The sequence below is a fragment of the Rhinatrema bivittatum genome, chromosome 5 (assembly GCF_901001135.1).
Source record: "Rhinatrema bivittatum chromosome 5, aRhiBiv1.1, whole genome shotgun sequence".
Lineage (NCBI taxonomy): Eukaryota > Metazoa > Chordata > Amphibia > Gymnophiona > Rhinatrematidae > Rhinatrema > Rhinatrema bivittatum.
In genome coordinates this window covers 344,813,196-344,825,456 of record NC_042619.1, presented here as the reverse complement: position 1 = coordinate 344,825,456, position 12,261 = coordinate 344,813,196, and the positions used below count along the sequence as shown (strand labels likewise).

Here is a 12,261-nt window from a genome sequence, read left to right as displayed (position 1 = left end):
CTTGTTTGTTGATGTACCACATTGCAACCTGATTGTCTGTTTGAATCAGGATGGCTTTGTTTGATATGCTCTCAAGGCCTTTCAGGATTGCCTATCTGATCGCCCGTAGCTCCAGGAAATTTATCTAGTGTTTGGCTTTCTCTGGAGACCAGGTTCCCTGAGTCTGCAGGTCGCTTACATGTGCACCCCACCCGAGGTTGGATGCATCTGTTAAGGTAATTTGAGGATCTGGAGCCTGAAAAGGAAGGCCTTGAATGAGATTGGCGTGATGCATCCACCAGGCTAGTGACATACAGAGCTGTTTGGTAACCTGGATAATGCTGGACATTGGCTGACAAGCTTGAATCCACTGGCATTTTAAGGTTCACTGCATTACTCTCATGGCGAGGCATCGGAGTGACAAGCACCGAGGACACCATATGACCCAGCAGTATGAGGAAGTGACGAGCAGTTGAAGATACTCGAGTCTGTAGTTGATGCGCCAGAGATGTTATGGTGAAAGTGTGATCCTGGGAGAGTAAGGCTTTCGCCTGTATAGTGTTTAGGTGGGTCCCTATAAAAGATAGGGTTTGGTATGGAACTATCTTGGATTTGGGATAGTTGATTAGAAACCCTAAGGAAATCAGGGTGTTGATAGTGAGAAGCAGGGATATTAGTGTGCCCTGCTGAGTTGGAGCCCTTAACCAATCGTTGAGATAAGGGTAGACATGTACACCCTGATTCCTGAGGAAGGCTGCGACCACCACCAGGCACTTGGTGAATACTCGTGGAGTGGACGCCAGGCCGAATGGTAGTATATGGTACTGGAAATGACGGGGGCTGACCAGGAATCACAGATACTTGCGATGAGATGGAGTAATTGAGATGTTTAAGCTTGGAGATCTAGAGAGCATAGCCAATCTCCTCTTTGTAGAAGAGGAAGTAGAGAGTCCAAGGTTACCATTTTGAATGTTTCTCTGTAAAAATTTGTTTAGGGCGAGGAGGTCCAGTGTTGGGCGTATGCCACCTGACTTTTTTGGTATTAGAAAATACTGGGAATAAAACGCTTGCCCCTACTGGGAGAGGGGCACTAGTTCTATTGCTCGGGATTTGAGGAGGGATGAGACCTCCTGTTCGAGCAAGGGAGAGTGGTCGGACGACCCCCACGTCAGCCGAGGTGGAGAGTCCGCTGGAATAGTCAGGAAATTTAGGTGGTAACTGAGTGATTACTGCCTGTACCCACTGGTCTGAGGTGACTGTATACCAAGCGCTGTTGAAGTGGCAGAGCTGACCGCCGACTGGAATGGAAGGAAGAGGAGGTTGGCTTACACTCTCTAGGAAGGAGTCAAAACCCTGACGCTGGTCCAGGCTGAGAATCTGGCTGAGACTTTTGAGGCTGAGTCTGCCTGGATTGATCTTTTTGGTAAGGTCTGGAATGGCGTCCTCTAGAAGCCGGAGGATAAAACTTCCTTGGCTTGTAGGCTGGCCGCTTAGAGTCACATCTGAAAGTTCTCTTAGGAGCAGATGGGAACTCAGATGGCACAGAAGAAAGCTGGCGCAGAGTTTCATGGTGATCCTTCAACTGCGCCAAAGTCTCTCGGATCTTTTCCCCGAAGAGATTATCGCCCACACGGGGTAGATCTGCTAACCTGTCTTCGACTTCTGGTCTTAAGGCTGATGATTTGAGCCAAGCCCATCTTCTGGCACTAATTCCCGCTGCAGACACTCTAGAGGCCGTGTCAAAGATATCATATGCACTCGTGCCTTCCAGCATCCAGACCTTTCTGAGCCAGAGTATGAAGTTGAGTCTGGAGTTGCTCTGGTAAAGAATCAGAGAAGTCCTGGATCCTTTTATTTAAAAATTCTTATAATACCGCGCAAATAAGGCAGGTACCTGCCCGTCTAGGCGGTTTACAAACACATTCATAAAAAATCGGTACACACGTAATATCAGCTACATTACATTTAATTACATTAGGGTCTAAGTATCTCTTTAAACAGGTTTTGTTACTGAATGTTAAACGCTTTGTTGAACAGATAAGTTTTTAATTTTTTCTTAAATTCTTTGTGATTGTCAATCTTAAGTGATCCGGTAGGGCGTTCCAGTGTATTGGTCCTGCAACAGAAAATGCACGTTTTTGAGTAAGTTCTAACGATGTTGATTTAACTGAAGGAGTCTCTAAGATACATTTATCCATTGAACGGAGTTGTCGTGAGGGTTTATAAATATGTAGCAGAGAGCAGAGCCAGACAGTATTTGTAGAATAGAGTAAATTATGGATGGTAGTTAATAGTATATAGGTTATACGATAAGTAATTGGAAGCCAGTGAAGTTGTTGTCGTATGGGCATTATGTATTCTGATCTCGGAAGATTGAATATGATTCTTGCAGCTGAATTCTGAACAAGCTGTAGTGGGTGTAGTGTTGATTGAGGTAGGCCCAAGTATAAAGAATTACAAGAGTCTAGTTTGGATAATATTAAAGCCTGGGTTATTGAATGAAAGTCAGACGTTGTTAGTAATGGTTTGAGGTTTTTGAGCATGAATAGTTTGAAAAAGGATTTTTTGACTGTTTCAGATATGTTGGTTGTCAGATAGTTTGGAGTCTATGATCATACCTAGATTTTTTGCATGATTTTTTTATAGGGATGATCTGGTTATCAAATGTAAATGTTTGAGGGGGTTGTAGAACTGAGTCAGGTACGGAGGATACATATATTAATTCTGTTTTAGATGCAATGAGTTTTAATCTGTTGTGAGATAACCATGTTTTTATAGTCTAAGTAGATGTGTAATAAGGAAAATGTGTTAGACCAGGAAATGGAAAAAGGTATTGTAAATTGGATGTCATCTGCATAGATTTTAAAATTTAAGTTAAGACCATCTAGTAGGCGACAGAGGGGTAAGAAGGTAGATATTGAATAAGAGCTGAAAGAGAAGATCCTTGTGGTACACCTGTTTTAGTGGTATACCAATTTGATTTTGATTGACCAATAGTAATACGCTGTGGTCAATTTGATATGAAAGATGAGAACCATTTTAACACTAATCCTGACAAGCCTGAGAAATTAGATAAAAGTATCTGATGATTTAATGTATCGAAGGCTGCAGAAATATCGATCAAAACTAAAATGTAATTGGTATGAGAGTCAAAACCTCTAATGGAGTCAAATGATGAGATAAGTAGGGATTCAGTACTGTGAAACTTTCTAAAACCATGTTGATTTCTATGTAGTAGGTTATTGTCTTCGATGTAATTTGAAGACAGTATAACAGAGACCTTTTAAAACAATGATTTATAATGTTCTGATTATTATGTATTAGCTGTTAGATATCTTCTGTGTAGCATGTGCATATTTTAATAAGTGGTCTTGACTAATAGCATACTGCATCTGAAATGTGTCAAATTTGTTTTCATAATATTATGAATGTTACTTTGTAAACCATTGTGATCTTTATTTGGAACAACGGTATATAACATTTTTAAATAAATCTAGGCAGGGAACATTCACCAACTTATCATGGAAAACATCCCATAGGCTACTGGCTCAACCAAGCTCTATGTGGCGTGCGCAGACTGAGGCCAACGATGAACGTGCCATGGTAGCAAATGCCTCGCAAACATCAAATAAGAGGGCTTATACACTCTTTCACATCTATACACTTTCGCTCTTTTTCACTCAGTGCATAGTTAAGCTCTGGAATTCATTGCCAGAGAATGTGGTTACAGCAGTTAGTGTAAATGGGTTTAAAAAAAAGGTTTGGATAAGCTCCTAGAGGAAAAATCTATAAACTGCTATTACTGTAGTTAGTAACTTGTGATTTACCTAATGTTTGTGTACTTGCCAGGAACTTGTGACTTGGATTAGCCACTGTTGGAAACAGGATACTGGGTCTGATGGACCTTTGGTCTAACCCAGTATGGCATATGTTATATTATGTTTTCTTTCAGTATCCAAGAGAGGTGGAGGGTATGTGATTCTGACTTCACCAGCCAAAAGAAAAGGTTTAAGTTTTTATATACAACCTTGTAACTATTGAACTATGTAGAGTGGAGCTTTGGAACATTTTTTTTTTTTTTTTTTTTTACTAAAATTGTCCAGTAGCCTGGAGTCCCTCCCCAGCAGAATATTCAAGTATATCCTTTATTTTTTTCACTCCTTCAAGAGCTGGTTCCACCATAACTATTCTAAACCCCAGGGATTTTTGCACTCTATATTTTAGGTCTAGTTTCCTTGCAACTGGGGCACAGGAAATGGGATTTTTCCATATTCTTGTTATTCTTGCAGGATATTGTAGCTTGGGATAGCTGCTGATTCCGCTGGTGTTTCCAGAATTTGGAGGACATTGAAGATGTTTGTGCAAGGACCTTTTTTCCTTATGCATCCTCGAGTGGAGATGAGTGTGCTAAAGGCTCCGGGAGGGAGTCAAAATGTATCCCTATTGATCCCTCTTCAGAGCTTAGAGGTGAGGAGATACTAATTCAGGACCCTAATGATGAAGATGACTGAAGAGGGGTCCTTGGTTGCCTCTGGGAGGTATACTTGTTGACTGGCTAGACTCTGCTGAAATTGAATGCCATGGGCTAGAACCACCGCACAAGGATCGAGATGGAGCATTCATACATATTGGGGATATTGGAATTCCTTCTTGAGAGTATATCTGATATCCTGGAAAGACTGGAAGGTACCTATCTTATCCTTAGCCACTAAAAAGGTAAAGAAATCCTTCAACAACTCTGCTACTTAGTGAAGGGACTGACCTGGCATGGGTGATGGAACATCCTCTTGATATGAGAATGAATCCTGCACATCGTCTGGGCTCTGTAAAGTTTGAATAAGGGACAGATTGGATGTAAGAGGTACCTGAGAGCAAATGAGATCTGGCATTTCCAGAAGTAGCCCTTGTTCCATTAACTTTGTTGGTATAAGGGCTCCGTTAATTGGTGGAGTTAGGGGTACCATATTCCCTTCTGCCCCCTGTCAAACTTTTCAGCAGAGTAGCCTATAGCTGCATTGGAAGCACTGCAGCATGATACATGGTCAATGAAGAAGCCTTCTCTGATGGCAAGGGTTTTGAGGATTGATGACTTTCTCGTTCCGAAGCAAGATGCATCAAGGATTTATATGTCATTGGTGCCAGAGTTTTGTGTGTCAATAGCACAGATGCACCATGACTGTGCCGAGACATGTTTCTTTGGTGCTGTCTGCACCCGTGACTTCACGGAATGGTGCCTCTTTCTTAAATACATTCCGCTTATGTTTACTCAACCCCAAGCCTTCAGCCTGTTTTGCTGAAGGAGAATTTTTTTTTTTTAAAGAGGCACTCCTGCTCAACTCCATTCCTGGGGAGACAGGCAAGCTGTGCTTCAGGAAGAGGACCAACCTATGGCTTCTCTGAGACTTACGCAGTTCTCCATTTTCCAGGCCATCAAGTTTTGGGAATGCAGGGGCATCTGGCCACAAATCAAACAGCTGGCCTGGTCATGATCCAGCACAGGCAGCAGTAGCACAGTTTATGTACATTTTCCTACCACAAATACAGTCCTTAAAAAAAAAAAAAAAAAAAAAAAAAAAAAGCCACCAAGAATGACTTTAAGTGGCACTGAAAAGTGCGAAATGCTGAGATTACGAGGCAACTTAAGAGAAAGAATATGAAAAATTTGAGAAAGAGATACAATTTCAGGATGGTGTCCAGATAAAAAAACCAAAACAAAACCTGAGGATGTTCATAAGGCAATGGCTGCATGGGATTTCCTGCACATACTCAGTACAGCAAAAGCTCTACCAGCTAAGAGAAAGGTCCGTTCAGTGCTGCAATATCATCCCACGTCATGGCTAATTTAACCCTGCTTGTCGACAGAAAAAAGTAATACTACAGTCAATAAGAAGAATCCTAAAATATGATGCTCCTTACCTGTGAATAGGAAAAAGATCAGAACCATTATCATTGTGTAACCAAAGTATAAAATGGTGCTGGCTGTCCCTGTAATCTGTAGTTTTGAAAAAAAATAATGTATTGCATAGACAAGAAAATAAACGGCAGTAAAACCACTAGTGAGGAATGAACGCCATTGCCAATGGTAGTCCTGGAGGAAAGACAAAAGTGAGAAGAAAAGGATGATGCAGTATATGAATTTCTTAAATAAGTATATCCATTTGCAGTACTATCAGGTATTTTACCAAAGCATCAACTATTTCAAATATTTAGCTATCTAAAGCAGCAAAAAATTAATCACAGCATGTAAACTGTTTTTAGAATAAAAGGCATAGCTAAAATATGCTTAATCTGTACTGGTATGTAGCTTTGTAAATTCAGATGGTTCTCAGTATATATCCAGAAAATCACTGGGCCTAGGCTGTCAGGCTCAGGGAGGCTTGCTAAATTACATTGTGGGTATGCCACAATACTGACAGTAACTTCTGCTCCTCTTAGGGGTGAAGGTCTGCAGATAATGGCATAAAACAATTACATACTTGGTTACATTGAAAGAAGGACAAACACCAGTGATAGTAGGGAAAAATAGTGTGTTTTGCCTTTGTGATTCTGCTGATATCATTTAGCTGGAATCTTATATGGGCTCACCTGAGAGGATTGTTTTGGTTACTACTGATAGTTATTTATACATTAATATCCCACAGAATGCACCCTTCAGAATTTTGCAACAAATTTTGGATATGTGTCCTACTCCCATCAGAATGCCTACACAGTTTTTGTGTGAATTTGCCTCTTGTATTACAGAACAATGTTTTGTTTTTTTTTCTTATGTTTGACCAACATTTTTTTTTTTTAAACAGAGTAAAAGAATTGCCCTGGGTGTTATGGCATCTGATGTGGCTAATCTGTGTATTCAAGCTTCCCGACATACATCTTACTGATTGTCCTTTTCAGCCGTATATATAGTTTTGGTATCATAACATTTATATAACCTTATGATTTGCTCTGGCAATGAAGCTAATTTTTCTGAGTTTTTAGTTTTGTTTAATCAACATAACCAGAATTTGCAAATTGCTCATTATGCTAGTACCCATTCTGTATCATTGTTAAATATATATATCACAGCATCAGTTTTATTTTTCCATATATCAGAAACCAACTGATAGGACTAGAGGGCACCCCCATGAAGTTAGCAACTAGCTCATTTAAAACAAATCTAAGAAAATTCTCTCACTCAGTGCCTAGTTAAGCAGGGGAATTCATTGCCAGAGGATGTGGTTACGGCAGTTAGTGTAATTGGGTTTAAAAAAGGTTTGGATAAGTTTCTAGAGGAAAAATCCATAAACTGCTATTAACAGTAGCTTGAGATTTATTTAATGTTTGGGTACTTGGCCAGGTACTTGTGGCCTGGATTGGCCACTATTGGAAACAGGATGCTGGGCTTAATGGACCCTTGGTCTGACCCAGTATGGCATACCTTTATGTTTTTATGGAGCAATATTTTGAAATATTCAAAATTCATCCTTGCAGTCAGAGATAATTTGGCCTTTAATTAATCGTTGTGTCTTTGAAGACTTTGCTCCTTAACTGGTATTTTCAAAATGAAAGCTAAACAAACGTGCCAAAGCTTTGTTCATTGGAGTTATCCTGTCTCCATTATTAAGCTTGCATATACCAGAGCCAAATGGTTAATTGGGATCTTTTGCTTCAACTTAAACATTCTCACGATACGTCCCTTAGTATGCGTATTACCATTCATGCCTAAAGTTCACCTTGTATGACATTCCATGAAATACTGGAGCATTTTACAGTTACAGCCAGCACTGCAAGATCTGTTAATATTTGCTTTGAAATGTGGCCGCAATGCTAAAGACAGTAGTGTACATTCTGGTTTTTCATTGTTCCTGGAAGCTGGGGCCGACTGGATGCTCTCTGAGACAGAGTGGTGACAGTGTGATCCTTCAAGTTAAAAGGTTGGTGAGCTCACAACCATTTCTGAGTGTTTCCTTTCCAACAATATTTAAGATCTTAACTTTCTGTTCAGCAGTGGGAGTCGTTTATGCTATTATGGTGCCCGTGTCCTTTAATCTCTGTAGGCAAGACCATTCATATATGGCGTTTAACTGCTTTCTAACAGCAATCTGTAAGTGTTAATATTTAAAAGCTGGAAGAAAGGTTGGAAGAAGAGTTAAAAAGACAAAAGAAAAAACAAGTTTGAATCTTCTTAAAAAAAAACAAAACAAAAACTTTGTTGACAAAGCCGATGATTACAAAAAATGTGTTTGAGCGGTCCATTTCACACTTGGATATTGAAAACATGTCCTTATAAGTGAATAATGTTAAACACACTGCAGTGTTTTGGACACTCATTAATATTGGCATTACATATTACGTGGTTTACTGGTTCTAAAAATTGCTCTATTGATACCACGACTTCTATCCACTTTTGTGTCTTAAAATTCATCTTTTTTTCTACATCTCTAAGCAGACTACCACAGAACCACAGTACTAAAAGCGTGGTCATAGCCTGCAAGGCTTAAGCTTTTTTACTTGTTTTTCATGGAGGTTTGTTAGTTTATTTTCACTTGGTTCTTAGATTGGAGGATGAAACATTATGCCATCCAGCAATGCTGCCAATTTTCCCACGTTTCAGACTACTGATGGAATTCAGCAGAACAGACCAAATGTGTTCCTTTAAATTGCACACCAAGAAAGATAAACATAAAAATGCCTGCAAAACTAATTCAGTCTGGGTACCAATTGTAACTTGTACATTAAATATAATTTTGCACGTTTTGATAAGAATGTACTATTTTTTGCCTCTGCCTGAATGTTTCACTTTCATTTTGTTTTGCCGTTCAGCACCAAAGATGACAACGTGAAGAACAGCCTTGGCCCATCCTACTTAATGTCTGCGGAGCTACAGCTGAATCTGGTTCCTCATGAGGCAAAGAGATGCAAACCAAGTTGGTTGACTGTGCTGCTTTAGCAAACTATTTCTAGTATTACCTGAATTTTTTCAAGGCCATGCAAAATAAGCACAAGTCCTATTTTTGCACATACACCTTTTAAGAAAACCAAGAGGATTGCTTGTCACTGAACTTACCTCTGCACATAGGTGGAAGTAGCAAAGCAAGATAGTGGCCTCAGAGCATGTAATGACCAAAATGATAAATACTAAAAAGAGGAATCCAAACATATAATACATCTGATGAGACCTGAAATACAAAAGGACATTTTCCTCTGTAAGATTCAGTGTATGATGGAATGATTTTTTTATACAAATGTGTTTAACTGATAAAACATACTCCACTGCAGAATCAATCTGTACTTTTACTCATGCAGAAACCTCTGTACCAATTCCAAGTGAGAGAGTGAAAACTATAACATCAAAATGGTAAGTGAAGACACAGCTGAGATTTCAAGATCGCAGTTTGCAAATTATGGGTCGTATCACTGAAGAGTGGAGTTATTGCAGCAGGGACTGGCAAGAGAAGAGGCTCATGCTGTGCCTGGCAAAAACCATCCTACTAGTCATTAAAGTGATAGGAGTCATTTTGCTGCGCTTAGCCGAGTCCATCATGTTTACCTCCAATGAGAAAAGAGAGGAGACATTTGGAGGTGATTTCTCTCAGCAAGATTGGCTTCAGCATACCTGCTTTGCAGGGGACCTGATTGTAAAACCATCCAGTGGGCCGAGAGAACATGAAAGCAAACAGAAAGAGGACGGGAAAGAAAAGAGGGCATTATATGAGAGCTGGCAGCTGGTTAGATACCCAGGGAAGGGAACTGCAGGTAGGAGAGAATAAAACGGATGCCCCCCCCACTCAAACCTCCAGAAAACTGGTGCATTAGATACCCCTGCTACCAGCAAAGCAGCATCAGCCAGAAATTGGCATTTTCAAGCCCTTGTCACCATGAACACCTTCCCAGCCTCCCATCAGAAGGGAAACAAGAGAAGCAGGGGGAGAGAGGACAAAGGATGGGTGTTTTCAATAAGCCAGGGAAACCTAGAAAGCAGAATAATTACTGAGAAAGCAGGAGGGAGGTGGACATGAAAGGGATTACATGGAAGACTATTGGAACTGGGGGGCACATATTTTCAAAGAAAAAGTGATGTCAATGTCACAAATTTTGGGAACCTTGCAAGGTTTATCATCATCATCTGCTATTTTAAAAGGAACCTCTCCCACCCTCCCACTATTACAAACAGTCCTTCATAAATCTTATATATACTGTTACACAATACAAATAGAAAGAAAACATCTGTAAAGTTTGAATTTTTAATTTTAAATGCCAAATAAAGTACACAGTCACAGGAGTTTTGATGTCCCTAGGCACTCTTGGCCCTGTCTCCCCTCGTCCCCCCCCACAGGGGTTTTTGCTCCATCTGCTTCAGACTTACCTCCTCCCCTCATGTCCCTAGACAGAGGAGAGGTGGGGGATTAGGGAGCAGAGTGATTTTTCTTTGCTCCCTGATAGCTGCTGTGAGCTCAGCCTGCTCTTCCTGGGGATGGGAGGTAATTTGCTCTCTCTTTCAGCCTCACCCCCTCCCCTCCAGTTCTCTGCACGGGAAGCAGAAGGCTGTTCTCTGTTGAGTGAGATTCAGCACAGCCTGGAAACAGTAAATCTTATGTGGGGGCCTACCTCCTCCCCAGGCACAGGCCTGAAAGTACACAGTTACAACTAATATAAAGTGAGAAAGAAAGGTAGTGAAAAGACTGGAGTCAGACAATCATTTTTGGTATCTAGGCATTCAGATGCTTCAGTGTAGTAAGCAAAAATCGCAAGGACACATTTTACTTTCCTGTAATATAGTTTTAAAGAACTACGTTGTGCATTTCTTACCCCGAGAATGACCTACTATTCACCACATCCTCCTAGCTCCACATGCTGTCAGGTGATCATTAAAATGGTGCAACTGCAGGACTAGCAACTAATCACAATACCTGTTATACAGTCTGGGTATGAACCCGACATAAGTGACTTCTGCAGTAATATTCAATGACTTTCTCCACCATTGTTCCTAAAACTCTTATCCAAGCTGCCTACCGCAGTAAGTTTATATGGCTAAATAAACAGAATACACTTTCCAACTATTAACTGCAGCTGGCCAGTAAATGCCATAACATGAGTAGCAATTTCTATCTGTTCTCAAGGGCTGTGCCAGTCTCGCCTTACTGAAAGTCTTGAATATTTTAGTAACCAGTTCCAGTGCAGATCCCTGGGGCGCTCCACTGTTTACCATTCTCCATTGAGAAAACTGACCATTTCGTTCTACTACCTTCCACTGCCTCAGGTACAAAACTTAGATTGTAAGCCCTCTGGGGATAGAGAAATACCTACAGTACCTGAATGTAAACCCGTGTGATATCTCAGATCCAATGTCGGTATATAAAAAAAAATAAACAATTTGAAACTGAGCAAGTGCGCACATTTCAATCATCATTTGTAATCTTATTTGGAACATTGTTAACTCAGTTCCAGTAAGACTAGGGATGTTGGGATCAGAAATCAACAATGTATGCAACACAGTCACAATGTTTAATGTGTAATTTGAAATTGGCAACCTATTACATAAATATCATATGCAATTTTAATGAAGTCAATATGTTGTCTGAATGGGGGGCCTAGTACTAAATTTTGAGAAGTGCAGACATTTACTCTTGTAGTTTATTTTAATCCCATCACCATCCACCAGGAAAGAAGATTACATTATTAAGTGTTTCTCCATGGGTGTTGTAAAGTCTAATGATCTTGCATCACTTCCAATTCTGGCTACAGGATAATTGCTTACATTTAATGATGTCACTGTAGGAAGCCAAAGCAGTCTACTAAGAAGTACAGGGGGGGGGGGGGGGGGGGGAGGAGAGAGAAGGTAGATAGCAAAGCTAAGGGGGAGAAAGAAGTGTCTTTAAAATGTGCTTACCAAATACTATTAAGAATGAAGAACAGCTGTATAAAGATACATCCAAAGGGTAGAATTCCTCCCATAATAATACCAGGTAATGGCCTTGTGTAAAAAGATTGCTCAGGAATCTGACGAGGAATCTGATTGGTTCGTACTGGGTGTTCGATGGACTTGTGAAAGGACAGAGAAAAATGCATCACACATCTCTTAAAGTCTTTCAGTGCCATTTGCAAGCTGCTTCTTTGTGAGCATGCTGACATTAGTGGCAAATGACTACTTGTCGTCCCAAAACTGTAGTGTCATTGTGAATAAGAAAGAGGACCACATCAATTTCTATAAAAATTTGCATGCAAGCATTAGATACACATTCAGCAGTTATTCACCAATAAGTTGGCAAAGGATGCAGGATAAAATTAAACCCTAACTAAAAATGT

General features: G+C 40.2%; 1 protein-coding gene and 1 long non-coding RNA gene across 4 annotated transcripts in view; one reads left to right on the top strand and one right to left on the bottom strand.

The window, feature by feature from the left end:
- LOC115092977 overlaps window positions 1-11,516 on the top strand; it is a 38,369-nt gene extending 26,853 nt beyond the window's left edge. The window contains exons 2-3 of one of the 2 annotated variants that reach the window (XR_003857139.1): window positions 7,828-7,889; window positions 8,779-11,516. This is a non-coding gene — a long non-coding RNA (uncharacterized LOC115092977). The remainder of the gene's footprint in view (window positions 1-7,827; window positions 7,890-8,778) is intronic. The other variant, XR_003857140.1, reaches the window with a different exon arrangement.
- TM9SF2 (transmembrane 9 superfamily member 2) overlaps window positions 1-12,261 on the bottom strand; it is a 121,520-nt gene that overhangs the window by 7,252 nt on the left and 102,007 nt on the right. For both annotated transcript variants that reach the window (XM_029604499.1, XM_029604500.1), the window contains 3 exons: window positions 11,846-11,997; window positions 9,023-9,134; window positions 5,896-6,067 (listed from right to left, as the gene is read on the bottom strand). In XM_029604499.1, coding sequence (XP_029460359.1) covers window positions 5,896-6,067; window positions 9,023-9,134; window positions 11,846-11,997 — 436 coding nt within the window. The remainder of the gene's footprint in view (window positions 1-5,895; window positions 6,068-9,022; window positions 9,135-11,845; window positions 11,998-12,261) is intronic.